The 27,596-nt window shown below is 57.5% G+C and overlaps 1 protein-coding gene across 2 annotated transcripts in view; it reads left to right on the forward strand.

Annotated features, from left to right (window-relative positions):
- Nucleotides 1-27,596, forward strand: part of NTN1 (netrin 1) — a 180,466-nt gene that overhangs the window by 106,283 nt on the left and 46,587 nt on the right. For both annotated transcript variants that reach the window (XM_036341586.1, XM_036341585.1), the window contains exons 3-4: nucleotides 14,021-14,209; nucleotides 25,912-26,061. In XM_036341586.1, coding sequence (XP_036197479.1) covers nucleotides 14,021-14,209; nucleotides 25,912-26,061 — 339 coding nt within the window. The remainder of the gene's footprint in view (nucleotides 1-14,020; nucleotides 14,210-25,911; nucleotides 26,062-27,596) is intronic.

Consider the following 27,596-nt stretch of genomic DNA (forward strand, 5'->3'; position numbering starts at 1 on the left):
GCATTAGGAAGGTTGAGAACCACTGCTCTAGCCGACAACTTAGAACACCCTTCCAGAAGGAGCATTTGGCTCGTTTTCTGCAAATAAGTCCCCCACATTTGCCCACAGGTCAGGTCTTCTGCCGTCTCCTTCCTGCATGCACAGTCCCTACCCCAAGGACTGAGGGTCACTGTAGGGTCACTGGGAGACTTCTCAGGCCCCGTCCACAAACTCAGCTATAAGACTACTCTCCAGGCTGGCCCTGGCCGGGTAGCTCCGTTGGTTCCATCTCCAATCAGGGCACATACAAAAGTCAACCAATGAATGCATGAATAAGTGGAACAACTAATTGATGTTTCTCTTTCTCTCTCTAAATCAATAACTTAAAAAAAAGGATATTAACAAGGCCAGTCCTAGACTCAAACCTGGGAGCTTCTCTGAGCCCAGAGGTGGAACAGTGTCTTCTCTGAGGCTCTCTGAGAAGGAAGGGACTCTGTCAGTCTAGTTGCACCTCCTCCCCAGAGCCGGAATCTCCGCCTGTGTCCCTCTCCTGGAAGGCCTCCGGGGACGGCAAGGTCACTCTCTCTCGGGCTGGCCCATTCTGTTCCCCATCAGCTGGAATCTGCCTTTCCTTGTCACTTTCTCAAGTCTGGGGCAGGCCACCTGCATTCTTCAGTGATATGATGATGTTTCATTAAAGTCCTTCATTGTAATTTCATAAACACTTTACTGATATCTAAATAAATGTTACCTACTGGTTTGATTAGAATAACTGGATTCAGAATTGGGGTTCAGAGTTTGATCAGTTTCACCATAAAGCATGTCCTGATGAAAATGGCCTGTTTGGGGTAAAGATTTGGGATGTGGCTCGGTGGTTGAGCGTCTACTGGTCAGGGCATATGCCCAGGTTGCGGGCTTGATCCCCAGAGTGGGGCATGTGGAGGCAGCCGATCAATGATTCTCTCTCATCATTGATGTTTCTATTTATCTCTCCCTCTCCCTTCCTCTCTGAAATCAATAAAAATATTAAAAAAAAGATTTTAGGCCATACTGGTCATAATTGCCTTCCTTCTGTTTCTCCCTAAACAGCAGCGTGAGTCCACCTGGGGAGCTTTGCACAGGGGTGTTGAGGCATTCTAAGGAAATCGGGGCCCCTCTCGGGCCTGGTGGGGACGTGCCTGTCTGCTCCACCTGGTGGTGGAGTGTGTAGCCCGGGGAACACCTTTTGGGTCATCAGATGAGCAGGGCCTTTCCCTTCTCTCACAGTTCCCTGGGGTCTCAGACAGGACTTCTGTTCTCATTTAGCAGCTGGAGAAAGGGATGTGATTAAGGAAGGTCAGAGTGACAGGAAGGTCAGAGTGACACTGACCAAGCAGGAACTGAAGAATCAGACAAGCCTTGGGGCTCGGAAAAGCCCAGCAGGCCTCTTCCCGGCTGGTGCTGTTGAATCCAGGGCCCTCTTAGCCTCCCCCGGGACTGTCAGGTGCGGAGAAGATTAGAGTTTCCTTTGATTAAAAATCGTCAGGTAAAATCGCGCGTCCCGGGCAAAGCACACTTTAGATAGGGGTCCACCAGGTGTTGGAGATCGGATCGCCAGGCAACTATTGGGCTTCCTTTCACTAAGAGGTATTTGCTGCAATTCCAGTTTAACCGGGCGGGCGTCCTGCATTTTTATTTTCCAAAGCTGGCACCTCTCGTTGGCAAGTGAGTTAGGGAAATGAGAGGGCATGCTGGTGTTGACCTGGAGTGGCCCAGGGGACCCCCGTTCCAGCTGTCTCCATTCATAAGCATGGACCCCGAACTCTCGAGCTCACCTGGCCCTGTGTGTGGTGTCGTAGTTCGGCAGCAGTTCAGGCTGCAGGGTAGGTTGGTCTCTGAGCTTGAAAGTCCAGGTCCAAGTTAACTGAAGAGTTGAATTAAATAACTGGTCAGGCAGAGAGGGACGCTGCCTGAGACCGTGGGGACGGGAGTGAGCGGCGTCCTGGGAATTGCATGCTTTCCTGCCTGGTGTCAGGGGCGTGGAATCCACTGCAAGTCATCCACCCCCCGCCCCCCTTGCCTCTCCTACTCCCACGGGAGTCAGCCTTGCCCCTCCCGGCTGGCGTGAGCCAGACTCGGTGATGGGACCCATTGCAGATGGGAAATGACTCCAGGGAGCCTGGGGCCAGGCCTGGCTGGCGAGGCTGGCAAACCAGTGCTCATCTGTCCGTTTAATAAGTGTGGGGAGTGTGCACACCTCTGGGGAGAGGCCTGGGAGGAAGTCCATGCTGCCAGACAGGCATTGGGCAGGGGCATTGCCACAGGCAAAGAGGATTTCACGGCAGCCCCGGCCCAGGGGGGTGGGGTGGGGAGCTTGACTCTCACCTCTTCCACTTGGAAAATTCTGGGCCTTCAGAAATGAATTCCAGTGGCCGTGGGGATTTATCAGGCTTCTTCCCACTGCTGCCATGCCACCCTCACCTCCATGCTGGAGGTCTGGAAAGAGCCTGAATTAGGAGCGCTCCCTAACTGCTTCCAGGTTCTTGGCAAGGTCACGTTGCCTGTTGGGGGCCTCGTTTTCTCATCTCTTCCACCCGACAACGGGGTGCGCTTGGAAACCTTGGCAACTGCAGCAGCCCCAGGAGCCTGCTCCTGCCCTGGGGCGTCACACCCCTTTCCCCTGTGGCTGGTAGATCTTGGGTGTGGACTGGGAGTGGCAGGGGTGTTGCCATAGGGTTCCGTCTCCGGACCTCTATTTGGAAACCAATACCCGTGAGGGCCAGAGAATTCACATCTGGTAGCCAGTAGACAGCCACCAGAAGTTCCAGAATGGGGCAGTGACAAGGTGGGAGGAGTGTTCGAAGAGGGACTGCGGTGGGGTGGAGGGTCATTGAGTTGGGAATGCCACCGTGGGCCAGGGCTGACGTCCCCCAGGGGGGTTCCAGGGCCAGGGCCCCCCCCCCCCCTCGCCTGGCTGCCTGGGGCGGGCCCAGCCAGGGCGGATCTGAGGAAGGACGCACGCAGACAAGAGCGGAGGCCGCGGGGCTGAGCAGAGCCTCCCCGCCTTTCCTCCGCAGAGGGGCCTCCCCTGCACAGAGGAGGGCGTTTGTGCCCAGGAGCCGGCTGGCTCCTCAGCAGGGAAAGGCCTGGGAGGCGTTAGGAGGGGGTTGTTTCAAAGCCTTAGGGGGAGGCGCGGCGGCCAAAAAAGGGCAGGAGAAAGAAAAGGCTAAGATGTTTACAGAGAAAAAAGCCAGTGGAAAATATGATGGGGAGACCAAGCCGATTCAGGGGATGGCCCCGCGCGGTCGGCTGGGGAGGGGCCGGTCGCCCCGCACAGCGGGAGAGAAGGCGCCAGGCTGTGGGCAGCCCCACAAATGCATCCCAGCCCCACGAACACCCTCTGCTCGAAGACCAGCCTGTTTGCAGACTGCATGACCAGGTCTCCCAGCTCAGAGGGAGCTCACGGACCTCTCCTTCGCTTGAAGGCGGCAGGACTCTCAGACCTCAGATGTACCCGCCTGCCCCGTCCCTTCTCCAGAACCCCCCGAGGGTCTGGCTGGGTTTGGGCTCCCAGCGGCTCTTTTGTCTGACATCTTGACAAAGGGGCCAGGCCGTTCCCAAGCCCCACAGGTGTGAAGAGCTTGTTACCCTAGTGTTTGTGCAGCCCTATTAGTGGCCTGAAGGGTTGTTGACAGAGGGCCCCTTTGTGTGCGGCCTCGGCTAAAGCTCCCTAAGCCCTCGACAAACACAGGCCACTTATCTCCCAGGACTCCATCAGAAACCGCCTGAAGCCTACAGCCGCCCTGGCAGGGAGCTCCAGCCTCCTGGACTGAACCCGGGCTGGGTTTCTAAAGCATTTCCCAGTGTTTTGTTGTTCGTCATGCCTCCTACCACCTTGATCCACCTCTTGTCGATTCTGTTTCTGATATCAGAGATAAAGCACCTGGCCAGCAGGGGTCAGAGATCTGGTGTTCCAGGTGGAGTTTTTAAAACAATGGGTGGCTTGGCAGGCCTGTCCCCACAGGGAGGTGCTGTCAGAGGGGTCGGTGGGCTCCCCCTTTAAGACGTGGCTTCAGGGGCTCCTGGGTCCCCCAGGAAAGTTCCCTCTTGCTAACTGCCCTACTGGGAATCCTCTCACAAGGCCTCCCCAGCATCCCCCCCCCCCAACCACACACACACACACACACACACACACACACACACACACGTCTAAATAGGGGACCATTCTTTCTCCCTCAGAATGGTTTCCTCTGCCCAGTACCCTAGAGATTATCCTTGCCACAACCTCTCCTTCTGGAAGACCCAGGTGGTCATCAGTCCTCTCAGCTACTCCCCTTCTGAGGCTGCTCCTCTGCTGAACAACCCCCCCCCCCCCCAATCACCCTCACCTTGAGTGATTGGAAGCCGGCATGATGCCCCTTCAGGGCCTTGGTATCATTATGCCCCATCTCTGATCCACCTGGGCTGGTGGTGGCCTTACTGCCCCGCCCTGTCACCTGCCCGGAGTAGTCCCACCCCTGTGGCGTGTTCACACCTGGAGCACTCCCCTCCTGGACTCTCAGGTACCGCCTTGCTGACATGCACCTGCCCTTACCTCCCAGGAGTGTTGGTGTCCTACAGCTGTAGACTTCGAGGCCAGAAAAGAACTCAGAGCTCATCAGACCCAGTGTCTTCATTTTTCAAAAATTGATTTTAGAGAGAGAGGAAGGGATGGGAGAGAGAGAGAGAAACATTAATAGGTTGCCTTCCATACGTGCCCTGACGGGGGATTGAACCTGCAACCTGGGTCTGGTGTCCTGCAGCCTTTGGTGTACGGGATGCTGCTCCAACAAACGCCGCCACCCGGCCAGGGCCCAGTGTCTTCATTTTTCAGATGAGAATGTGGAGGCGCAGGGAGGCCATGTGGGCTTCCCAGGGCCACACACCTGGGTGAGGTGCGGGGCCAGGGCTAACGCCCAGGTCCCTGGTCTTCCAAAAGGTCCAGCTCTCTTTCCTCTCATCCTTGTGTGCCGTTTGATCTTTATTTAATAACTAGAGGCCCATTGCATGAATTCGTGCATGGGTGGGGTCCCTCGGGGTGGCCTGCAGGGATTGGGCCCCAGCTTGTGCCCCCAGGCTCGCAGTCCTGCAGCCCCGCTTGGCACCCCACCATGGCCTGGTGTTGCCCCCTCACCTGCTCCACCATCCCATCTGTGGGTGATTGATTGGGGCTGGGCCCCCCTGCCTGGCTTCCTCAGCACCTGGGAGCTGGGCGGTGGCCCTGCCCCCTGCAGCCTGCTGCCGCCGCTGGTCACAGTTTACAGGGCAATCGGTGGGGCGATCGGGCCCTCGCTTGCACCCGCCTTGGCCTGGTGCCTCCTGCTCACCTGCTCCACCATCCTGCCGCGGTCCCACTTTCGTTGTGGCCCATTAGGGCCAGCAGCACCTCCACTGCTACCCGCTGCCAGTGCCAAGTCACTGACACCTGCCATGTTCCACGCCGCCCTCTAGTGGTCAGCGCACATCATAGTGAGCGGTCGAATTTCCTGTCAAACAATTTGCATATTAGGCTTTTATTATATAGGGTAACTGCACCACATGTGGACTCCGACGTCCTTCTCTTTAGACATCTCTTCTCCTCTGCATTATCAGTGGTTTTTATTACCAGTGGTTCTCAAAGTGTGGCCCTGGGACAGGCAGCTCAGCCTCACCTGGGAATTGTTAGCCGTGCAGATTCTCATGCCCCGTCTACAGATCCGAGACTCCTAGGGGCGTGGCTCAGCTGCCTGTGTTCTGATAGGCATCCTGGTGACTCTGGGCACCTGAGTTTGAGAACCATCCCATGCTGGGTCTTGGGAGGGAGTTAATGGCTGCTGGAATGGACCCCACAGCAGCCGTGCTTCTCTGCTCAGAGACTGACGCGTCGGAGGGGCCCGCTTATGTTCACTGAATGAGAAAGGACCGAGCAGTCCTGCAGAAGCAGGTCCTCTCGGGGATGTCATTGGTGGCCCCCTCTCACGCCTAGAGGTGCCACATCTTTCCTCATGTGTCCTCGGGGACCCCCGAGAGTCCCATCGAACATCCTCACCTCTCCCGGGCCCTGTCTCACTCAGCATGGACTGTTGACAGAAGAACGAGTTTCCAGGTCTCCTGGCCATTTCTCAGTGATGCTTTTTAAACAGTTTATTTAAAACTAAAATTGACATGCGCACCCATCAAATGACTGCAAACCCCAGAGCCTGAGCGTGGCCCGACCTCTTTGGCTCACCTTGCCTGGTCACCACTGCATTTTCTCTGGCCGGTTGATGTCTCCAGTGACGAGCGTTAAGCCCTGAGCTCGGCAGTGGAGGTGCACCTGGGAGGCAGGTGGCAGTGACGGCATCCAGACTTTTATCACACCAGGTGCCCCCGGAGTCTGTGAGGGCAGGGACCACATCTGTCCTGCTCCCTGTTATGTCCCCAGTGCCTTGCCTAGTGCCTGGAACAGCGTAGGTACCGGATTTGTCAAGTGCGCTTGGGTTGTTTTGCAAATGTGTTCCTCCTATGCCCAGCTCACCTGTAGACACGAAAGGGCCCAGGCCCGGAAGTGCTTGGGCCAGTCCTGCCTCAGCCCCTTCCCAAAAGGAGTCCTTTGAGAGGCCAGCTGTGTCCCCAGGTGCTGGCAGGAGCCAGGTATGTGGCGGTGGTGGCTGCTCGGCTGTTATTTCAGGAGAAGCTGAAAACGGGCTTAGAGTAGCCATCACTGGGGGCAGAATGCTTAAAATTTATAAACAAGGGTCAATAGTTTCTAAATAAGTAGTATACCAAGCAGAGTAACTAAGTAGTAAATACAAACTACCCCAAACTCGTAAAAATAGTTCTCACATATTTTTATTATTCCGAAACAGTCATTTAAGGAGACATTTCTTTTTAAAACCAGACCTCTGCCCACGGCTTTAACCCAGACACCCGCCATGAACTCTCCTCGTAACCTTCCTGGGGACTCACCCCAGAGGTTTCTTTCCTTTTTAGTGGTTTTTATTACCAGTGGGACTGCGGCAGGGTGGTGGCGCAGCAGGCATGTCACCTGGGTGCTTGTTGGACGTGAAGGCTCCCAGGCCCCACCCAGATCTCCTGGGTCAGAATCTGCTCCTGGACACCAGGTGACCCTGTGCCCACTGCATGGGGCTGTGCTGGGTGACCCTGTGCCCGCCGCATGGGGCAGGGCTGGGTGACCCTGTGCCCGCCGCATGGGGCTGTGCTGGGTGACCCTGTGCCCGCTGCAGTAGGGGCAGGGCTGGGTGACCCTATGCCCGCCGCATGGGGCAGGGCTGGGTGACCCTATGCCCGCCGCATGTGGCAGGGCTGGGTGACCCTGTGCCCGCTGCATGGGGCAGGGCTGGGTGACCCTCTGCCCGCTGCATGGGGCAGGGCTGGGTGACCCTCTGCCCGCTGCATGGGGCAGTGCTGGGTGACCCTATGCCCGCTGCAGTAGGGGCAGGGCTGGGTGACCCTATGCCCGCCGCATGGGGCAGGGCTGGGTGACCCTGTGCCCGCCGCATGTGGCAGGGCTGGGTGACCCTGTGCCCGCCGCATGGGGCTGTGCTGGGTGACCCTGTGCCCGCCGCATGGGGCTGTGCTGGGTGACCCTGTGCCCGCTGCAGTAGGGGCAGGGCTGGGTGACCCTATGCCCGCCGCATGGGGCAGGGCTGGGTGACCCTGTGCCCGCCGCATGGGGCAGGGCTGGGTGACCCTATGCCCGCTGCATGGGGCAGGGCTGGGTGACCCTATGCCCGCTGCAGTAGGGGCAGAGCTGGCCAGACCCTTCCGTCTGGGCTCTGATTGTGTCCTCAGGCCCCGTCCTCCCCACCTCTTCCCGGAGCAAAGAAGCAGGGCCTCTCCCACCGTCAGTGCCACAGGCAGCACCCAGCCAGCTGGGAATCCGGAGCTGATATGCGATCTGTGGTTACTAAGCATGGCCACCTGTTTCTGAGCAGAAGTGCCTGAGGCCGGTCTCCGTCTGCTGGCCTTGGCCTCTGACTCCCACCAGCCTGGTAAAGGCTTGGAGTTGAGAACTTCTTACCTCCCTGGGCAGCACTCAGAGCTGCAGGGTTTGCATTTAGAGAACCATCTTAGACAGCAGTGAAGGCAGTAAAAATTCACATACCCGGGGGTGTGGACGGCACAGTCTCCCTAACCCAGGGCTTCTCAGACTTGGCGCTGTTGACATTTGGAGCCGGATAGGTCTGTTGAGTGTGTGTGTGTGTGGGGGGGGGGGGAGGGTGGAGGGAGGCTGTTCTGTGCGTGTTTAGCAACCTCCCTGGTCTCTGTCCCCTCGATGCTGATGCCGGTAGCATCTCCCTCCCCAACTGAGACGACTGAAAGTGTCTGTAGATGTTGCCAAATGTTTTCTGAGGGCACAGTCACCCCTGTTGAGAAGCACCACTCTAATCTTCACCCCCTGCAGGCTGTGAACACTGTGTGGTGAGTAGTAGGTCTCATGGTCCTTCCCAGCAGCCACAGATAAAATTAGCAAAAGAAATGGCGAGAGAAGCAGCCCCCACCCGCCCTGCACGTGCCCACATGCCCAGCCTGCCCCCGCGGCCCAGACACGTGGCAGTGGGAGGTGTGAGAGCTGTGCTGAGGGTGCGCAGGAACCCTGGGGCCGGGGACTGGGCCCCCAGCCTGCAGATGGTTCGTACGGCCATCACTCTGGACAGCGCAGACACGTCAGTCCAAGCTCCCTGTGACGCTGCAGAAATCCCACGGGGAACCTTCTCCAAAGAATGGCCCTGGGAAGGAGGGAGGGATGTTGGTGTGGTCTGTGTGCTGGAGGCCCATCGCCAGTGACCTTCCTGCTCCACTGAAAGCCCTGAGCCACGTGAAGTTTCGGGGACCCAGGCCCCAGATATCCCGAGAGACAGGGCGGGGATATCGCTGGATTGTTTCTGGGCATGGGCTGGCCCTGGTGGAACTGGGGGTCAGCTCATCAGGGCATTTCGGGAGCGGGCCAGCGCGTGCGTGGTAAACTCATCAAACAGCCGGTGTGGGCTCAGCCACTGTTGTGCAAGCCCCACTCAAGGTCGTGAGAGGAGTCGAGGGCAGCGGGCACTGGTCGGTGGTCTGCAGATCACTGGTGGTCCGTGAGGTCCGGAAGGTTGGTGACCGCTGGTCTGGGGCATCCTAGATACGGGTTCTTCTCCTTAAAGCACTGCAGTCTACTTGAACAGACCGTTAAAGTAGCAATACAAGGTAAAAGGAATGCCGCATATCACAGGAGCATGCTTGTCAGGGTGCAGTCTGGGCAGACCACACGATCTTTCCTTCAGCCTATCTGTACCTACTACCTACCCACCATTTATCCACCCATCCACCCATCTGTTCATTCACCCGCCCATTTACCCACCCACCTGCCAATTCACCCACTGATCCATCCATCCATCCAACTCATCCAACCACTCACCCATTCATCATCCATCCATCTATCCCAGTGTTGGCGAACCTTTTGAGCTCAGCATGTCAGCATTTTGAAAAACCCTCACTTAACTCTGGTGCCGTGTCACATATAGAAATTTTTTGATATTTGCAACCATAGTAAAACAAAGACTTATATTTTTGATATTTATTTTATAGATTTAAATGCCATTTAACAACAAAAAAAAATCAACCAAAAAAATGAGTTCGCGTGTCACCTCTGACACGCGTGTCATAGGCTCACCATCACTGATCTATCCACCACTCACCCATCTATCCACTCACCCGCCTATCTATTCACACCCACCCACCCATCCATCTCATCCATCCATTCATGCACTCATCCATCCATCCATCCATCCATCCATCCATCCATCCATCCATCCATCCATATTCTGTCTGACTTACTTTTGCGCTCTCTCATTAGTGCAACAAAAACATGGAGGTCTGCTCTGGGCTGGAGGGTATAAGGCAAACACTGTTCCTCCGCGAAAACAACACAGCCAAAGACAGCATGTGTCGCACTTTGTCTAAGAGCGTGCCCGCCTGTGCCTCCACCTCCCTCCGGGGGGGAGCTCCAGACGGGGGAGCCCTGTCCACCCTGTCTCCCTCACGGCCGGTGGCACGGGGCCTGGCAGGCGGCGGGAGTGCCTAGCTGTGTGTTGGACTGAACTGGCCTGGGGGGGTGAGGGGTTGCACAGTCCAGGTTGGTGGGAGAGCTTTGAAGAAGCTTAAGGAGCAGTGGTGACTGGCATATGTTAACGAGGACATAGGAGAACTTCTCATGGGAGAAGAAAACAGAACCTTGTCTCTTGGGCCGCATTTCCTGTTGGGTTTCTGGTTAGGGTGTGTGTGTGTGTGTGTGTGTGTGGCGGGGGGGGTCTCTTCCTCCTCCCTCCTGCCCCATGTTATGCCCCTGGGTCTGCAATGCAGCCACACATGATGTATCCTTGGTGATCCCCACATGACAGGTGAGGGGGCATAGAGCTCAGGGTGGCTGGGGGACCTCTGGACAGGACATAGCGCCTCACAGGGCAGCCTGTGCTGGTTCCTCAGAAGTTGTGCTGCCCCAGCCCCCCGCCCTTCTGCCCGGGGCTGACCTCTCTGTGCTCACAAAGCTGCCCTTTCCTCCCCGCCTTGAAATCTGATAATGAAACTAATACCCAATATTTTTGCCTCGGAGAGAGCAGGGGATAAACAGGAAGGCGCAGGGGATTAAGGTGTCTCTGAGAAAGGGGCTGGGGACAGGTGGGGAGGTGGGTGACATCTGCATGTGGAGCAGCGGGGGAATCCAGATGTGAGCGGCTTTGCCTGCTGCATTTTTCCATTTGTGCAGAGAAAATAAAACAAAGAGAAAAGAAAACAAGCTGTAAAATACTTTGCAGAAGGTTGAGCGTGGGCAATCGCCACTTGATGTCCCCTGACAGCTCCAAGACGAGGGGTGGGGGTGGGGTGGGGGTGAGGGGAGCCCTGCCTTTTGATGTTCAGCCTCTGAGTTTTCTTTTGTGTGGCCAGTTGTTTGAAGAACCTTTTGTTGGTGTAAGGTGCCTATGGAAGGGAGAAACCAACCCAAGGTTCTCCTCAGGGTGGGAGTGGGAGTCAGGGTGGGGGCGCGGGCCGAGCTCCCAGCGGGGGCTCAGAGGCTGGGGGGATGGGGGGCAGCTGGAGCCATCCTGGCAGAGGAGGACACAGGATTAGCATCTGCCTCCGAGAAGGAAGGAGAAGATGCTGCCCCTGAGGCCTTTCCCAGGGTGAGAGGCCCGAGGGAGTGAGGCCTGGGTGGTCTCCCCAGACCCCTGTCCCTGGGCAGGTGAGCCAGGCCCTGTGGCTTCTGTGCTGGCAGGAAAGCCTCCCTGCCAGGCTGTAGTCTAGGCCCCGCTGTTCTTCCTTCCATGAGGGCAGTGGACCAGGAGCTGGAAGACCTGGGTTCTGGTCCCGGGCCCCCCCCCTTTACTGGCTTGGCGGTCCCGGGCTGGTAGTCGCTTAACTGCGCGGAGAAGCTCCGTCATCCTGGACTGGTTGAGGGAGTCCACAGGGACAAGGAACTTGTGTGTGCACGACCCCCAGTGCTGGGGGCTGTGGCTTCTCTTTGTACTTAGTTGCGCTCAGCGCCGAGGGCTGGAGTGCTGAGGGAGCTTGTGAAGCTCTCAGGAGGCCTTCCCTGGCCTCGTGTGTCCAGCTGCTTCCAGACGTCAGGCGTGAGCTGCCTTCTGTCTCCCCACTGAGCCTCCTCGGAAGCACTTGTCCATCTCGACGTGTAACTGAAGTGACGAATGGGGGCGTGATGTGGAGAGCGGCTCCGGGCAGGACATTTAAAGAAGCTTATTATGACGTCACAGAAAAACATCAAAGGGGCAAATATTTTGTGAAAACCACACAAGTAATACCTGAATAAGAAACTGGTAAAAACATTGGCAGCTTATATAGTAGAAAGGACAGGTGGTTTTTCATCCATCATATTTAAGAGCGCTAGACATGGTGGAAAAAACAACACCTTGTTTGAAAACTAGGCAAATGGCATGAGCAGGCAGTGCACAAAAAGTGAAGTATAAATAGAAAAACAAACATGGAGGAATGTTCAGCCTCACTGGGAATCAAAGACATGCAAATTAACATCGTGTGTGTGTGTGTGTATGTGTGTGTGTGTTTTCCAGACGAATTGGCAAAGATTTTTTTCAAAAATGAATGCTGATACCAAATGCATATTATTATTCTTTTCAAGGGCGTGTCCAATAGGAGCTCTCATATCCTGCTGATGGGAGTGGAAGCCTTTTTTGGAGGGGAATTTGGCAGTTTGGATCCCAAGTTAAAACATGTAGACCCCAAACCTAACTACCAAGTCTGTCTTGAGAAATTTACCTGTACAGCCGTCATCAGAGCAGAGTAAAAAGTCGTGAGTGCAAAGGTGGTTCTCAGTGCGTTGTTTATAATAATAGTGAAAAACTGGAAGCAACCCAGCCACCCAACCCGGGGAGGCCCTGAGCGTGAATGCACCCACTGCAGATCCAGGCAGCCCCATCACACACGTCCGGACAGAGGTGGACTAGGCAGGCTTTCAAAATCATGAAGAACATTGTCTGACACAAAAAAAATGCTCACCATTATGAGGCACGAGGCCACGAGCCCGAGACGCACACGTGTGATCCGTGGCTGCAGAACTGAGCAGCTCCACAGCTGAGCAAATGTTAATTCAAGTCTGCGAGGACGGCCCTCGTGTTAGCAGCCGTCGGTGGAAATTGGAGTGCAGTTTTTCCCTTTCTGCTTTTGTTTTTCAAATGTCTGGCATGAAGCACGTCTTTCCTTAGAAATTACATAAAATGCCATTTAAAACAAGCTTAGCCCCAAAGCAGGGCAAATTATGTGACAGGGTGAGCAAGATCGGGCGGATCTAAGCTGGAGTTATGTTGGCGTTAGAGACCTAAGGGGGAAGGCAGGCAGCGCGCTTCCCGGGGTGGCATGAGGAGGGCTGTGGGGGCTGTGCCGATGCCTGGGGAGCCCATGGCCCTCTTGCCTAAGCCAGGCCGGTGGAGGTGACAGTGGGCGTGGAAGTGACAGCTGAGACCAGTACGTGGAGGGTGAGTAGGTTGCAGGCAGATGAGGAGGGGGCTTGGGAGAAGGTCCTCAGAGGCGAGGAAAGTCGTAGGGGGGCAGGCAGAGGGTCCTCACGCAGGGCACACTAGACGAGTTGGCTGGAGCTTAAGAGCGGGAAGTGGAAGCGGAATCGGCGTATCGAGAGTCCTCGAGGCCACAGGAAATGATTTCGATTTTATACAGGGAAAACCTGGGAGCCATTGAAAGGCTTCAGTAGGTAAAGGGCATCCTCAGACGCTTAGAGCTCCTGTTCTGAGAACAGCCTAGGAGCAAGCTGTTTATTTAGACGAGGCAGTGGCCCGCAGGCCCCGAGTTTGACATGCTTGGCCTAGAGGGCTCAGCCCAGGAGACAGCGGGGCTGAGGTCTGGCAGCCCGGAGAGCAGTGAATGGATTTGGAGGACTTGCCTCTGGGTCCCAGTGCGGACCCCAGAGTCAAAGCTGATGAGGGGTGAACAAGGGAAAGGGTGCTGAACCCTGAGGAACAGGTAGGGACCAGCAGAGGGGAGGAGGATGGGCGGAAGGAAGGCTGCGGTCCCCATGCGGCAGGTGGCTTGCGGCTGCCACCTTCTTCCTGTGCCTCACTTGGTCTCTCCTCTGTGTGTGTGCCCTGGTGTCTGGCTCCGTGGCCACACTTCCTCTTCCCAGGACACCAGTCAGATTGGATGAGGGCCCGCCCTCACAGCCTCATTCAAGGCCCTAACCACCTCTTTCAAGGCCCCATCTCCAAACAGGTCACATTCTGAGGTCCGGGGTCAGTTAGGGTAGCAGGTGAATGGGGGAGGCACAATACAGCCCTGAGCAAGCGGATTTGGGCACAAGGGGATGCCGGGTCCCCTCCCCACCCTGAGTGTGTATGGCGGGGCCGGGTGCTGAGGGAAATGAAGTCTCCCTGTGGTGCAGGCCCTGCAAGGTGGTCCAGGAGCCTGTGTGTGGGAAACGGGGGAGCCTAGGAGAAGCTCCGCGGTGGAAGAGGGGACTTGGGGGCAGTCTCCGGCCCCCAGGCGCCCCTTCCTGACGCTCTCCCTGCCCCCTCCACAGCCTGCAGCTGCAACCTGCACGCCCGGCGCTGCCGCTTCAACATGGAGCTCTACAAGCTGTCGGGACGCAAGAGCGGGGGCGTCTGCCTCAACTGCCGCCACAACACGGCCGGCCGCCACTGCCACTACTGCAAGGAGGGCTACTACCGCGACATGGGCAAGCCCATCACCCACCGGAAGGCCTGCAAAGGTAGGCGGGTGGAGGGGGGGCGGGAATCGGGCACCCCTGCCCCCTCTCTTTCCTCGCTGCTTCTCCTTTCCTGTCGCTTTTGTCCATGATCATACACGCGCCTGCCCGCACGCACGCACACACGCAGGGCCTCCCTGGCATTCGGAGGTGTAGGCCCAAACAAAGGGGCAATGCAGCAATGACTGGGAGAAGAAAGGAGGTGTGATCTCTGTGAGGGTGCAGGTCGCCCCGCCCCCTCCCAGCTGCTTGTCCCTCGCACAGGTGTGCCTCATACCACAGGGCGGGGGTCAGGTTCACCCGGCTTACCATCGCACAAAGGGCTCTATTTTACCAAAACCCGGCAGACGGATTTCTTTGGATGTCGCATGCACCTCCTGCCCCACCCCCAGCTCAGACAGACAGACAGCGTGGCTTCAGGGGCAGGGTCGCAGAAGGAGCACTTAATCCACCTGCAAGTAGCTTTACTACTCAGGACAAAGTACGACAGGGAGATGGAGACTATTTTCGTTCACTGAAGCAAGCACTGATGTTTTCACGTTGCGTGTTTGTTTTTCCCCACGAACACAAACAAAGCAATGGTGAGATGGCTCAGAAGAGCCGATGAAACGCCAGGGAACTGCATGATGCTGGGGGAGGAATGAGCCCCACCCCACATTAGCTTCTGGGAATTCCAGGAATCGGGGCTCTTTGGGTCCAGAATTTGGAGGCTGGAGCCAGGGCTTGCTGTGAGCATGGCTTCCCAAGATGATATCTCTGAGGGCTCTTGGGGGACACTTGAGAGACCCCAGCCATGGCAGACTCGGGCCTGGGTGATGAGCTGCAGCAGAAAAATCCTTCCGTGGCCACTGCTTAGCCTTTGGACGAAGCCAGAGCATCATTTTCTCAACAGGAAACCCACCGGATGTCAGGCACTGGTGCGCAGGACAACCGCACGACCTGCAGGCCCCGGTGCAAAATGAAAACACAGGGCTTCGTGCCCGGCTGGCAGGGCTCCGTGCTTGAGCGTCTACCTATGAACCAGGAGGTCACGGTTCACTTCCCGGTCAGGGCACATGCCCGGGTTTCGAGCTCCATCCCCAGTAGGGGGGTGTGCAGGAGGCAGCCAGTCAATGATTTTCTCTCATTATTGATGTTTCTATCTCTCCCTCTCCTTTCCTCTCAGCAATCAGTAATACACACACACACACACACACAGACATAAAAGAAAGAAAATATAGGGCTTCTTGTTCAGGAATTGCTAAGGATTTCAAAATGGCAACAGCAGAGCTTCAATCAAGCATGTGACCTTAGGAGCATGTGCCCGTGACACTGGCCTTGCTTGTTTGAAACGCTTTTCTCAAAAAACAAACAAACAAAACCCCCCACAAGCCAACAAAAACAAAACAGGTTCCCAGTCTGCGTCTTCCTGGAGAAATCCCTTCGATTCCAAATGAACAGGTGGCTCCAAACGAGCTCTCCTTTCTGATCTGTGGACTTAAGGCTGCCTCTGGTGGTTGTCAAGAGAAACTTAAGCATAAAGGTAGTTGGGTTATTTCCACATCAAACAACAACTCATCCAGGTGAGAACCGCCCCCAGGAGACTTGAGCAGGGACTAAGAAAGTGGCCTGGACAAAGGGACTCAACAAAGGCCTGCAGTGGCAGGAAGGCATGAGCGGGACATGACTAGCGAGTGAGGGCTTTGGGTTGTCAGAGAACATAATTGGAAGGTAATCCAACTCCTTCACGTATGCCCAAGTGTTCATTGTATTTCACTGACAGAAGAAATTGAAGCCAAGGTCTTATAAACCGCTGCTTGCACACAGATATCTTGGGGATTTGGCCAACAAATCTTGATCAAAAGTGGCCACTCTGGATGAATGGAGAAATCTGCTGGTGGGTGAGGTCTGGGCTCTCCCTCTCCGTTTCTGCTGTCAGAGCAGGGAAGGTGTGTCCCCTGGAGAGACAGGAAGGAGCATCTTGGCCGCCCTGCCGTTTGCCTTCCCCTCCTCCCCTCCGTTGCTGTGGGACAAGGCCCATGTGTGGCCTCTTGCCTCTTCGAGTGAGATGTCAAGAAGCCACAGGATTCTGGAACCTGTAGGTCATCCTCTAGGGCTCTGCCACCCGGTTAAATGGTGTGTAGACACCCAGCTCCCAGGAGGAACAAGTGCAGGCAGGCAAGGGGGTGGCCCTGTCTTATCTCAAACGCTGTGGCCAGCCGCAGTGGCTGTGTCTTCCCGCTCAGCCCTGGACAGCAGCTGCCCCTGTCTCGGTAGGAGCACAGGGAGAAGAACCCACAGAGCAGGGGGACCGTATGGATGGATTCTGCTCAGAAGGATTCCTGCATATCCTGCTGGGGAAAAGTGACAGGAAAGGGCGGGACTCTCAGTGTGTCCTGATTGGTGAGGAAAAACAATGCTTCCAGGATCCTGCCGCCTGATTGGCGAGGGAAACCGCTACGCGGCTGGTCCTAACACTGATTGGTTGGGAACAGCATTGTCCGAAGGGCTTCGTGCTTGCTGAAAAGCCACTGCGGGGAGGAACTGCTCTGAGCTGAGCAGGGAGAATGTGACCTGACAGTTCCAGGTCCCCCCTGCTCTTCTTTTCCTGCTGTCACCCCCGTAGGGGATGTGGGAACTTGGACTCCTCAGTTCCCTCTCAGGATACTTCTCAGCAAAGAGAGACCCTGCCGTCTTGTCAGGAACCAGCTGCAGCAGCTGAGATGCTGGCGGGGGATATGCACGGTTGAGATCTGCAGAGGGAGGTCTCTTCATCGCCTCCATGGAGCCCGCTGTCTTGCCTTCCAGGGCTGGATGGCTTAAGGAAGTGATTCCTTTGGCGGAAGCATTTGGCCCAGTATGTTGATCCCCCAGGGTTTGCTCTCAGAAGCTTCCAGACCGTGTCGCTGAGGAGCTACCCCCGTGCCCGGCCTCCTGGGGTTGCCCTCAGGGCGTCTCGGCCTAGCCCTCGGGTGAAGGCCGCCCGCCTCCTCCTTTGCTGTTTCCGATGCGTTTTCCAGGGGCACTGAGACGACCGGCCGTGGCTCTTGGCGCAGGTTGGCAGTTGGCCGGAGGAATGGCATCAGGGCCCCCTTTACCGCCTGCCTGACTTTCCAGGGCCTGGGAGGCGCCCGGCAGGGGGATGAGGCCACCCATACACTCCTGGCGATGGGCTGACTCCCAACCTTGTTCTGTCTAGAGCAGGGGTGGACCCAGACAAGAACAGTGAGGAGCGAGGGCCTTCGGTTCCCAACGTGATTATGCAGTCCCCCGTCCGGGAAGTTTCGTAGCAACAAATTTGTTGGGTTCTTTCTCCTCTCCAGTGGTTTAGAACCAAGCCAGGCTGGCAGGGCTGGCGCGTACAAAGGGCTGTAATAAACATGCCCGGGAACAGGCGGCTGCACTCTCCGGCTATTCAGTGCGATTTCACAGCCCCGCGAAGGCCTCATTATGGCGGGGGCTGTTGTCCTATACAAAGTCAGATGAGATGAATCTCTCTCTTTTCTCCCCAGAATGGTTTGTGAAGGATACGCGTCCTGGAATCTGTCAAAAGCTAGGGGGTTTTGTTTACCATTTGTCTTCTTTATGGACCAGGGGGCGCTTTCTCCTTTGGAGCCAGCAAAGAAGACGTTGCCATTTAACCATTTCAGCCATGGCCCCCATTTAAATGATATTAATTTATCATCTTCCCAAACCATCTGCGACGGATAAAGACATTCCGGGAGTCTCCCGTGAACCGCATCGCGATGAGAATTAAGAAATTAACCCCCACATCTAGCGTCCTGCACAAAGGGCTTCGTTCCGTCTCACTGAGCAGCCTGTTTCTTTCGCTCTCTGCCCTGCCCCCTTCAAGTCCACAGTCAACGCTGCTGATTGAATGCAGGCTGCTGGGAAGGTGCGAGTCCTCAGAAGATGCAGGCGGTGGGAGCAGAGGAATGTAGGGTCCTCTCTCCTGGCCAGTGCACACCTGCTGCGCCCATCCACCCCCTGCCGCTCTGCCGGGGGTTGGGGAAGAAGCCAGCGTCTGGGGCTGCCCCTTGGCTCCCTGCCCACTGTGTGTAGCTTTCCATGTCTCCTTTCCCTGCACATCAGGGCATCCTCAGTGCAGCAGGTCCTTGAATAGCGTCACTTCTTTCAATGCCGTTTGTTATAATGTGGATGAGATGTTGTAGGAACTTAACTGGTTAATATCAGTTCGCCTTTAGTAAAATTGGTTTCGTTATACATTATTTCACTTGAAGTTGCAGAAGCTATTGACAACGTCTGTATCTTTTCTCCGACTTGTGTGGAGGTCTCACCCTTGGCTGCACTTTGGAATCGCCTGGAGATTTGAAAATCCTGAGGCCTGAGTCCTACCCCCCAGAGATTCTGGTTTAATTCCTGGGCCAGGTGGGTCCTGGGAACCTGAAAAGCTTCCCAAGGTGGGTCAGACGTGCAGCCCAGGCCGAGAACCACGGCCGTGGGAGAGTAAGAAGGAGGACAGTGAGCGCTCTTGGGTTGAGAAAGGTGGCCTAGGCCCCAGGTTTATTCTTTTGAGGGGAGAGGCTTATTATCAATGAATTTAAATGTCTTTTTCTTTATGCCTCTCTTGATGAAAACTGGGTGGAGGGGGGGTGTGTATTTAAAATTTTTTAATTTAAATCTCCCAGGTGAGGCTGGGAGTTTAGCTAGGCAGCTGAAGTTCTAGTGTCCAGTGAGAGCATGGGATCGGGTGTGTGCACCCGTCTGTATGTCTGGACTTGATCACAGTCAAAGCAGAGAGAGGAACCTGGGGCCCCACCCCTTCCTGACTCTAAGGCACGGTTCATGCACCCCACAAAAACCTGAAAGCATCAGGAGTGCCCCTGCACTCTGTGGGTCCCTGGCCACGTTTCCATTTCCTGTCATCACTTTAGGGGTGCAAGGAAAGGGTGGTCACCTTAGGCAGGAAGGTACTCAGTGGCTGGAGCAGCTCCCGGCTCAGAGGGCAGAGGCCACAGCCAAGGAGTGGACTGTGTCAGGGTGCGATGAAGGTCAGTGCCCCTGGGGAGAGCAGAAGTGAGAAGAAGAAAAAATCCCATGGAAGCTCCATGCTCAACACCAGTTGTGGCATCTGGGCCTGCTGGTCCCTGGGGGGGGGGGGGGGGGGGGGGAATCCCAATCTCCAGATTTGGCTCTAGGTTTAAAGCCTGGGGGAAGTCACGTGACTTCCCTAGACCTCGGTCTCTCATCTCTGAGTCACATTCAGATTTATGGTCTCCGAGTCCCATCCAATGTTGACATTCCACACTCCACGTGCTCTTTTTAAATAAGCGTTTTATCCGTCCCTGGTTCGCTTTATCAGTCCCTGAAGCTTGTGAGCTGGGAACGTGGGAAGCTGGCGGACACCGGGCGGAGGTGGTTGGCTCCCAAGGTCTTTACAAATGAAGAGTCCCCGCTCTTGTGTCCAGGCCCACACAGTGCCCCATGCTAAAACGGGATCTTCAGGCCCAGCCCTTGGTCTCATCCATGCCCTGGGCATCCTTGGCCATTTTCTTCATCTTGCTGGGCGCCAGTGCCCTGCCTCTGAAGGCTGCTGCCATCCCAGTGCCCTGGCCTTGAGCTCCTCTGTTGATGGAGGGCGTTTCACCTGGGACACAGCTTTTGCCACCAGGAGAGCAGCAGGGGAGCTCTAGCCAACAGCCTTGGGGTGGGTAGCTTTTCAAAGCACCGAGTTATCGAGACCAGGGCTCAAGTTCCATCCCTGGGCAACGTATGTACTCTTCGGTGCCTCAGTTTTCTCATCTGAAAATGGGGTTAACAGTAGTTTCTCCTCCCTCCCAGGGTTAAATGACATGACACAGAGGAGGTTCCAGGCACGTGCATCACCCCACACCTGTTCGCTGGTGGGGTCACTTGTACAATTAGAGGAAAGTAGGACAAGCCGGGCACATGGGTTCCCTCGGCTCTTCTGCAGCCTTAGTTCTTTCGGTGAGCGGGGGTGCCTCTCACTTGGACGGCTCAGCCCCAGTGTGGCAGATTCCCACAGCACTGGGCAAGGCCCCGGGGCTTTGTCCGATGGCTGTTGCACACTCTGGATAAAGGATTTACACACTCGGGGAGCAAAAATGACAAACAAGTCAAATCGCAGAGATGAGTGTCCGGCAGCTGCTCCCGGAGGCCCTGAGCGGAGAGGTGGGGACAGGCCGTGTGTATAAACGCGGCTGTGAAAGTGCCGCCCAGAGAGATCCCGCCCCTGCCCGCCTGCCCTGAGCCTGTGCGTGCAGGCTCCCACCCCCGCCCCGTGGGGAGCCATCTGCAGGAGTGAGCCCTTCCCTCAGCTGTAAATCAGGTGCAGGAGACTATAGTTAACTAGACCGGGAGGGTCAAATAACCCAGTTCGGGATTAGGGGGCGGCCCTCCCCTTCCACTTCCTGCTGTCTGCACCTTGATCCGCGAGTGGCAGGGGAGAGGAGAGGTCGCCCAACTTGAAACATTTATTCTTTTGTGCCTCGTTAGCAACTGCTGGGAGAAAGAAAAGCATAGCCGCAAGGAGGTGGACACGATGGGGAGATGGTTTGCGGACGATCTGTGGACTGAAGTGCTCCTGGCTCCCTCATTAGCGGGGAGAACGCAGGAGCAGGGGGTGCTCTGGACTCAGGCTGGGTCCGAGGATGGTCTTCCCTGCTCGCCCGCCTTCTTTCCTCCAGACTCACAGCGCAAATCAAATAGCCTTTCCCCAGGGAGAGGGTGGCAAGTTTGCCCGTTTGTTCTCTGATTCCACTAGTATTTATGGAGCACCTGCTTGCTCTCTGAGGGGTGGGGGTGGGGGTTGACGAAAAGAAGAAAGAGCATAAGAGTATTATACATCGGTGAGTTACAGGGAGGAATTACAGAGAGTGTAGGTGGGGGGAGCTGCTCTGTCTGAGTGCAGCCATTGGTGACGTCTGAAGTGAGGATCGATGCTGTGGGCTGTGGTCGTTCCCTCTCCCACCCTCCTGCCTGGAGCTCTCCAGGAGTCTGGGCACCAGGCCACTCCCCTCTCCTACGTCCTGAGATCACTGCCATTTGAAGGCCCTGCCTGAACCCAAAGGCCCTTAGAGCCAGGTCCTCAGGAAAAGCAGCCAGACCCCCCTATAGGCGCCCAGGATGGGCTCCCAAAGGCCACAGGGTGAGCCACAGTGAGAGGGGGCAGCCTCGGGCGTGCGCCTCCCCCTGATGGAGGCTGTGGGTCCTCAGGGAGCCTGGACAGGCACCGGAGGAAACAGGGAAAGGAGCTGCCGGAGGCCAGCAGCCTGGGGTCAGGACCGTCTGCCTCTGGGAACCCTGCTGGGCTGCTCTTCACTGACAGAGAAACCAGCCTCAGCGAGGACATCCTGGCACTACTGGGTCGACAGGGGTGTCAGGCAGGGCGACTGGGGGGTGTGGACGGAAGGCGTGATGTGCCCGGCAGTATGAGCGAGCAATTGCCTGGACCCTCGGTGGGGACACTGCCATGCCTGCAGCGGTGGGGGTGGTCCGGGGCAGACACCAAGCCCCAGGCTGTTAAGTTGGAAGTGACTCTAGTGCAGTGGTTCTCCACCTTCCTAATGCCGCGACCCTTTAATACAGTTCCTCATGTTGTGGGGACCCCCAACCATAACATTATTTTCGTTGCTACTTCATAACTGTAATTCTGCTACTGTTATGAATCGTCATGTAAATATCTGATATGCAGGATGTATTTTCATTGTTACAAATTGAACATAATGAAAGCATAGTGATTAATCACAAAAACATTTTCTGATGGTCTTAGGCGACCCCTGTGAAAGGGTCGTTCGACCCCCAAAGGGGTCGCGACCCACAGGTTGAGAACCGCTGCTCTAGTGAGAGTGTAGACCTGTATTCTTACAGGTGAGCCACTGGGGCCAGAGCAAGCCAGGCACTAGCCCAGGGTCACACAGAATTACTGCAGGGCAGGCCCAGGCCTGGGTCTCCTGATGCCCGTCTGAAACCGCCTGTGTGCCCTGAGCCCCTGGCCCTGTCCGGCGGCCGAGCGCAGAGACAGCGGGCTTCTGCTGCGCACCTGGAGGCCCTCCCGCCTCCTCAGGGCCCCGAGCTCCCGCCGGTCTCACATCCTCTGGATGGGAGAAGCCTGGGGTAGGCTGTTGCCCATGGCCAGGTGCTGCCCGCTCCGGCAAACGCGGTGACCTGCGTGGGAGGGGTTGGCCTCTGCTGGAAGAAGCGGCTGACTTCCAGGGAAATGGAGTCACCAATGGGCTTGCCCTGGCGGAGGACGTTCTGAGCCAGACCCAGTTCTCAGCATCAGGGAGGCTCTCCTCGCCCCTCGCCCGGCCCCCTGCCAAGAAGCCTCCACTCACCTGAGCCCCACGTTCTGTCCAGCTCCGCCTGCCCCGCCCACCGCGCCAGTGCCCTGCGCGCTCACGGGTGTTCCTCTGTCTGCGTGTGTCTCTCCCTGCGGGTCAGGGCCCGGGCCTCCTGGTACCCTGCGGTGGCTCACCCCCTTCCTCTGACACTGCTTGCTCCCTCCCTCCTCCCAGGCTGTGGCAGAACCCTCTGCAGGTGCTGTCATCCGTCAGTCCTCCCACGCCCGTCTGCACAGAGGGATAATTCAGACTTTTCCTCCTAAACAGGGTTTTGGGAAAAGTCCTTACTTCGAATGCAATGCAAGCCTGTCTGTCGGGATTGTATTTGACCACGCCTAACAAAACCCATCTAGCCTTGGTTCCAGCTGGTGTGAGCATGGATTTCTCCTTGCAGAGTGAGAAGAGGGGGCCTCCAGAGAGGGGAGGGCCTCAGTGATGCCCTCGGAGACGAGCCCTCCCCCCACGGCTCCTCCCCCCGCTGCAGTCTTCGCTGCCTGTCCACAGTCTCCACCTCCGGGTGGTTGTGCCAATGTCGCAGGCAGGTGTGAGGGCCAGAGCTGACGGCTGTATGAGAAGGTGGACCCGTAAGGTGTTCACAGGAGCCACATGGGAGGTGTTCCCCTCCTCCTGATGTCCCATTGCCCTGGGGGTGACCAGGCTGGCTTGCCGAGCACCCCGCCCCCCACTCTGTGGAACACTGATGGCGCCTCCTCCTGGAACACGGAAGCACAGTGAGCGCTGCTCCCGCTAGACCAGGCTGCAGATCTCCGGAGAAATGTTTGGAAGCTGAGATGACGCACCCGCTCCTTTAATCAAAGGATGGTCCTTGGGAAGTGCCCGCTCCACCCAGCAGACAACAACCCCAGCAGCACAGAGGGCGGCCTCGGCTCCACCGGCCCTCAGCTGGCGCAGCTGAGAGGTCACAGCTGTGGGGGCCGCAGGGAGGGACACTGTCCTCCCACTGCTCCCCAACTTCTGCTCTGGGCCAGCTCCCCCCACGGTAGAGACCCCTGGACTGGTGCTGATGCCCGCGGGGGACTTAGCTCGGACCCTTCAGTCCTGAGCAGCCTTTGGTGACCTCTGTCAGCCCAGTCCAAGGGTCCCGAAGTCCATTGCGGGCAGCGATGCTCTGTCACACGGAGAGGAGAGGAGGCGTCCTGGCGTGCGTCTCGGCCTTGCCAGCCAGCTGTGTGAGCAGGCCAGGGCGTCAGCCAGCGGGAGCCTCCGTCCCCATCCGACTGGTGCGGTGTCGGGAGCTCGGGACAGCAGCGTCCTGTGCTGTGGCCTCTGCTTTCACGTGGCAGCTGAGACACGCCGCCCACAGGTGAGCGCCCTTCCCATCACGGGACGTGGAGGCCAAGGGAAAGGTCGGCGTATTCTCCATCCGCCCCTCCTGGCGTCATCCGCACCTTGCACCGAGGTGCAGTCTCTTCTTACTGAATAAAAACAAAACAAAACAAAAAACAAGAAGGAAAGAAAAAAACAGTGAGGCATGACCTTAAATTCAGGGTAGGTTTGAGAAGACAGGCTTCTAGCAGACGGGTTTACTGCTGTTAACGAGGCAGGACTGGAGCAGTCGCCTTCCTCTGTGGAGCCTGCACTGAGAGACCCCTCAGCCCACCAGCCGCCTGCGTGGCACCCAGGGCCTCTGTCCCGGGCCTGTGTCCCCCGCCTCTCACCTGCCAGGGGGCACCCACAACTAGGAGCCCGCTCCTCCACGAGTTTCGGGAAGCCACACATGTCCAGACACAACTTCAGCAAACATCTCACCTTCCTCTCCGTCCTGCTCTCCTGCTTCCTTCCTCCTGTGGATCCCCCGTCCCCCTGGCCCAGGGCTGCAGGGAGAGGCCTATCTTCATCCGCAGGCTCTGCCTCCCCGTGAGCAGAGCCGGCTGGAGAACCCCAAGTTAGCTCCTTGAGGAGCTCTGCTCCCACTCATTTTCTTGGATACCTTTTCCCGTTAGGAGCAGAAGCACAGAGCAGCTGCAGCACCAGTTGAAATGGCTGCGGGATGCCTCCCTGAAGACCCTCCCCCACTGCCCTTGGGGGAGGGGGAGAGGGAGAGGAGGGGAAAGGAGCGGGAGGAGGGGGGGCAGGGCGGGGGAGAGGCAGACCACTTCTCCTTCGTCCTGTCTTCCCTTCCCACTCCCACTCAGGGCCACTGCCTGGACTTGGGCAGGACACGGGGACTCAGGTCCTGCCTTGTTGGTGCAGCCGTTCTTGCCCGGGCATCAGGTGTCTCGGTCAGCTCTGGCTGCTGTAACAAAGCACCATCGACTTAGACAACAGCTGTGTATTTCTCACCGTCCGGAGGCTGACAAGTCAGGATCAGGTGCCGCAGAGTCGGTGTCTGGGGAGGGCCACTTCCTGGTTTGCAGGGGCTGCCTCCTTGCTCTGTGCTTGTGGAGACCTCTCTCTCCTCCCGTTAAAGGCGCTAATCCCAGCAGGCGGGTCCCACCCTCATGACCTCATCTAACCCGAATTACCTCCCAGGGGCCCCACCTCCCCATACCATTGTATTTGGGGTTTAGGGCTTGAACGTAAGACTTTGGGGAGATACAGACAGTCAGTCCCCAGCAGTGGGATGTCCCCCCAATGTTGCCCGGCCACTGCATCGCTGGAGTAGGGTCCTTAGCGCACAGGAGTGGGCCCCCGGACACAGTGTGACAGGATGGGCACCGGGAGCATGGTCCTGGGCGTGCTCTTCGTGTGCTGCCAGTGGCCTGAGAACCGGGGCCTCACGTCACTGCCCCACCTGGCCATTCCCTCTGTGAGGCCCTTGGGGGAGGGTTCCCGCACCTCCCAGTCTTTGCACGTTTATTAAACAATCACTGTGCCTCTTCCCACTGCTGTGGTTTATGGGCTTTGGGGTCCAGAAGCCTGAGCCCCAGCCCAGCTGCAAATCAGGGCGAGTGAGCAGAGCAGGTGGGAGCAGCAGCCTGCAGGCCGCACCTCCTGCTGACTCCCCCGTCAGGCTCCAAACCCTGTCCCTCTCGCCCAGAGGGTCAGCAGGGGAATGTGGGGGCCAGGTGCTGGCGGGTGGAGGAATGAGAATGCACAAACCCATTGGGAGAAGGGGCGGCTCCCAGGTCTGACTCCTCCGCCATGGTCAGACTTTGCATTCCTGGAAACATGCTTGATTGTGTGCCTTCTTCTCGGGCCTTTGGAAGGGCCCTCACCCTCACTTTCCTGCTGCCAGAACATCCTTTCGAGTCCGTGTATCCTAATCTTCACTCCCTTTTCCAGGTAGGCAGGTGGCCAGTGTTCAGAGCTTCCGGAACGTGTGGGCTTGGCTGGGCCCACTTCCCCCCTTCCTGCTCTTCCCTGGGGAGGGCCCCCGGGGAAGGGTGTGCATGGGGCCCCTGCCGGCCCTCTGACCCTCCTGTTGTGTGTCTTCCACAGCCTGCGATTGCCACCCCGTGGGCGCTGCTGGCAAAACCTGCAACCAAACCACCGGCCAGTGTCCCTGCAAGGACGGCGTGACCGGCATCACCTGCAACCGCTGCGCCAAAGGCTACCAGCAGAGCCGCTCCCCCATCGCCCCCTGCATAAGTACGCTGGCGCCTGCTCCTGGGGCTCCGGCTTGGGTGTGGGTGGAGGGCCCTTTCCAGAGGCGGGTCCCGCCACCCAGGGAGTGTAGCTCATGGGTGCGATCTCTGCCTGGGTGGAACCCCGGGTGGGACCCCAAGCCGCGGGGTGCTTGCTGGAGCACAGCAGAGCCGGCCTGTCTGGGGCTGTCTGTCCTGACCAAGAATGAGTCGGGGAAGCGAGCCCACCCCTACGCCTGGGTCCTGTTTCCATGTGCCACCTTGACCTTGGACCTGAGTGGGTGGGTGGGCAGAGCAGGTGGGGGCAGCAGCCCGGAGGTCACACCTCCCTGGTGACTCCCTCAGACCTGGCAAACCCCAGAGCCCCATTCGGCTCCAAACCTTGTCCCTCCCGGCCAGAGGGCCTGTACCTGGGCCGCCATTGCTGCTGTGGGAATTCACACCCCCTGCTGCTGACCGACACCACAGGACTTTTGAGGGAAGCTGGGAAGGCTCCCATGGCCGTTATGAAGGATGGGAGCAGCCCCGAGGGTGCTGGAGGCCCCATCGGGCCAACCATGGCCCCTTAGTTGCGGGAGCTTGGAGAGGGAGTGAGGAGGTGGCAGGGGGCCTTGGCTCAGCCAGTCTTCATGTTTTACAACCGGTGGCATCGCACAGGTGTCGTGAGCAGAGGCTGAGCCCTGGCGGAAGCCGGGTCTGGGGCGTGCAGGCCGGGCCTGCCTCAGAAAGGAGGGCAGAGGGAGGAGCCAAGCCCAGCCCGCAGGGCGGAGCCTGATGGAGTCTGCTACTCCAGAGCGGGGTTGGCACACCCGCCGGGAGGTTCCTGCCACCTGGTTTTATGCGGCTGCAAGGGGTGTGTGTGTGTGTGTGTGTGTGTGTGTGTGTGTGTTTGCCCTTTTTAAATGACCGAAACAAAAAACAAAGGAACACTGCTGCTTCCCGTGTGCAGATGATGGGAACGTTCAGTGTCCACAGGGAAAGTTTTATGGAGACACAGCCGGGCCCGCTGTTCACAGGCGCCTGTGGCGGCTTTTGAACCGTAACCACAGAATCGAGCAGCCACAGTGTAGACCGGTGACCTGCGGAGCCGGACGTCTTTTCTAACTGTTTCTACCCGGGCCTCCACGGGAGAGGCCGGCGACCTGTCAGTGTCCTGTAGCACTGGGAGGGCACCGGCCCTTCTGGCCTGTCACAAGGCACCTGGGGACTTGGAGTGGTCCCCATGGGCCTTGCAGAGAACCCTATGTACATGTGTGCACACACACGCACACTCACACGCACACACACACGCATGCACGCACACTCACGCACACACACATGCGCGCGCACACACACGCACGCACACACGCACAGGCAGGAGCTTTAGCCGCTGTGCCTCACCTGCCCAAGCTGGGGTGGCCTTCACCTTCCAGGACACATCGGGCGGTGTCGGTTCCGGCGGCGCCAACCAGCTTCTAAGGCAGGATGTGTGGCAGGGTCCAGTGCCAGCCAGTGACCCAAAGCGCAGCCTCAGGAAATTGAGCTCAGTGCCCACCGGGG

This window comes from Myotis myotis, unplaced genomic scaffold (assembly GCF_014108235.1).
Source record: "Myotis myotis isolate mMyoMyo1 unplaced genomic scaffold, mMyoMyo1.p scaffold_m19_p_17, whole genome shotgun sequence".
Taxonomy (NCBI): domain Eukaryota; kingdom Metazoa; phylum Chordata; class Mammalia; order Chiroptera; family Vespertilionidae; genus Myotis; species Myotis myotis.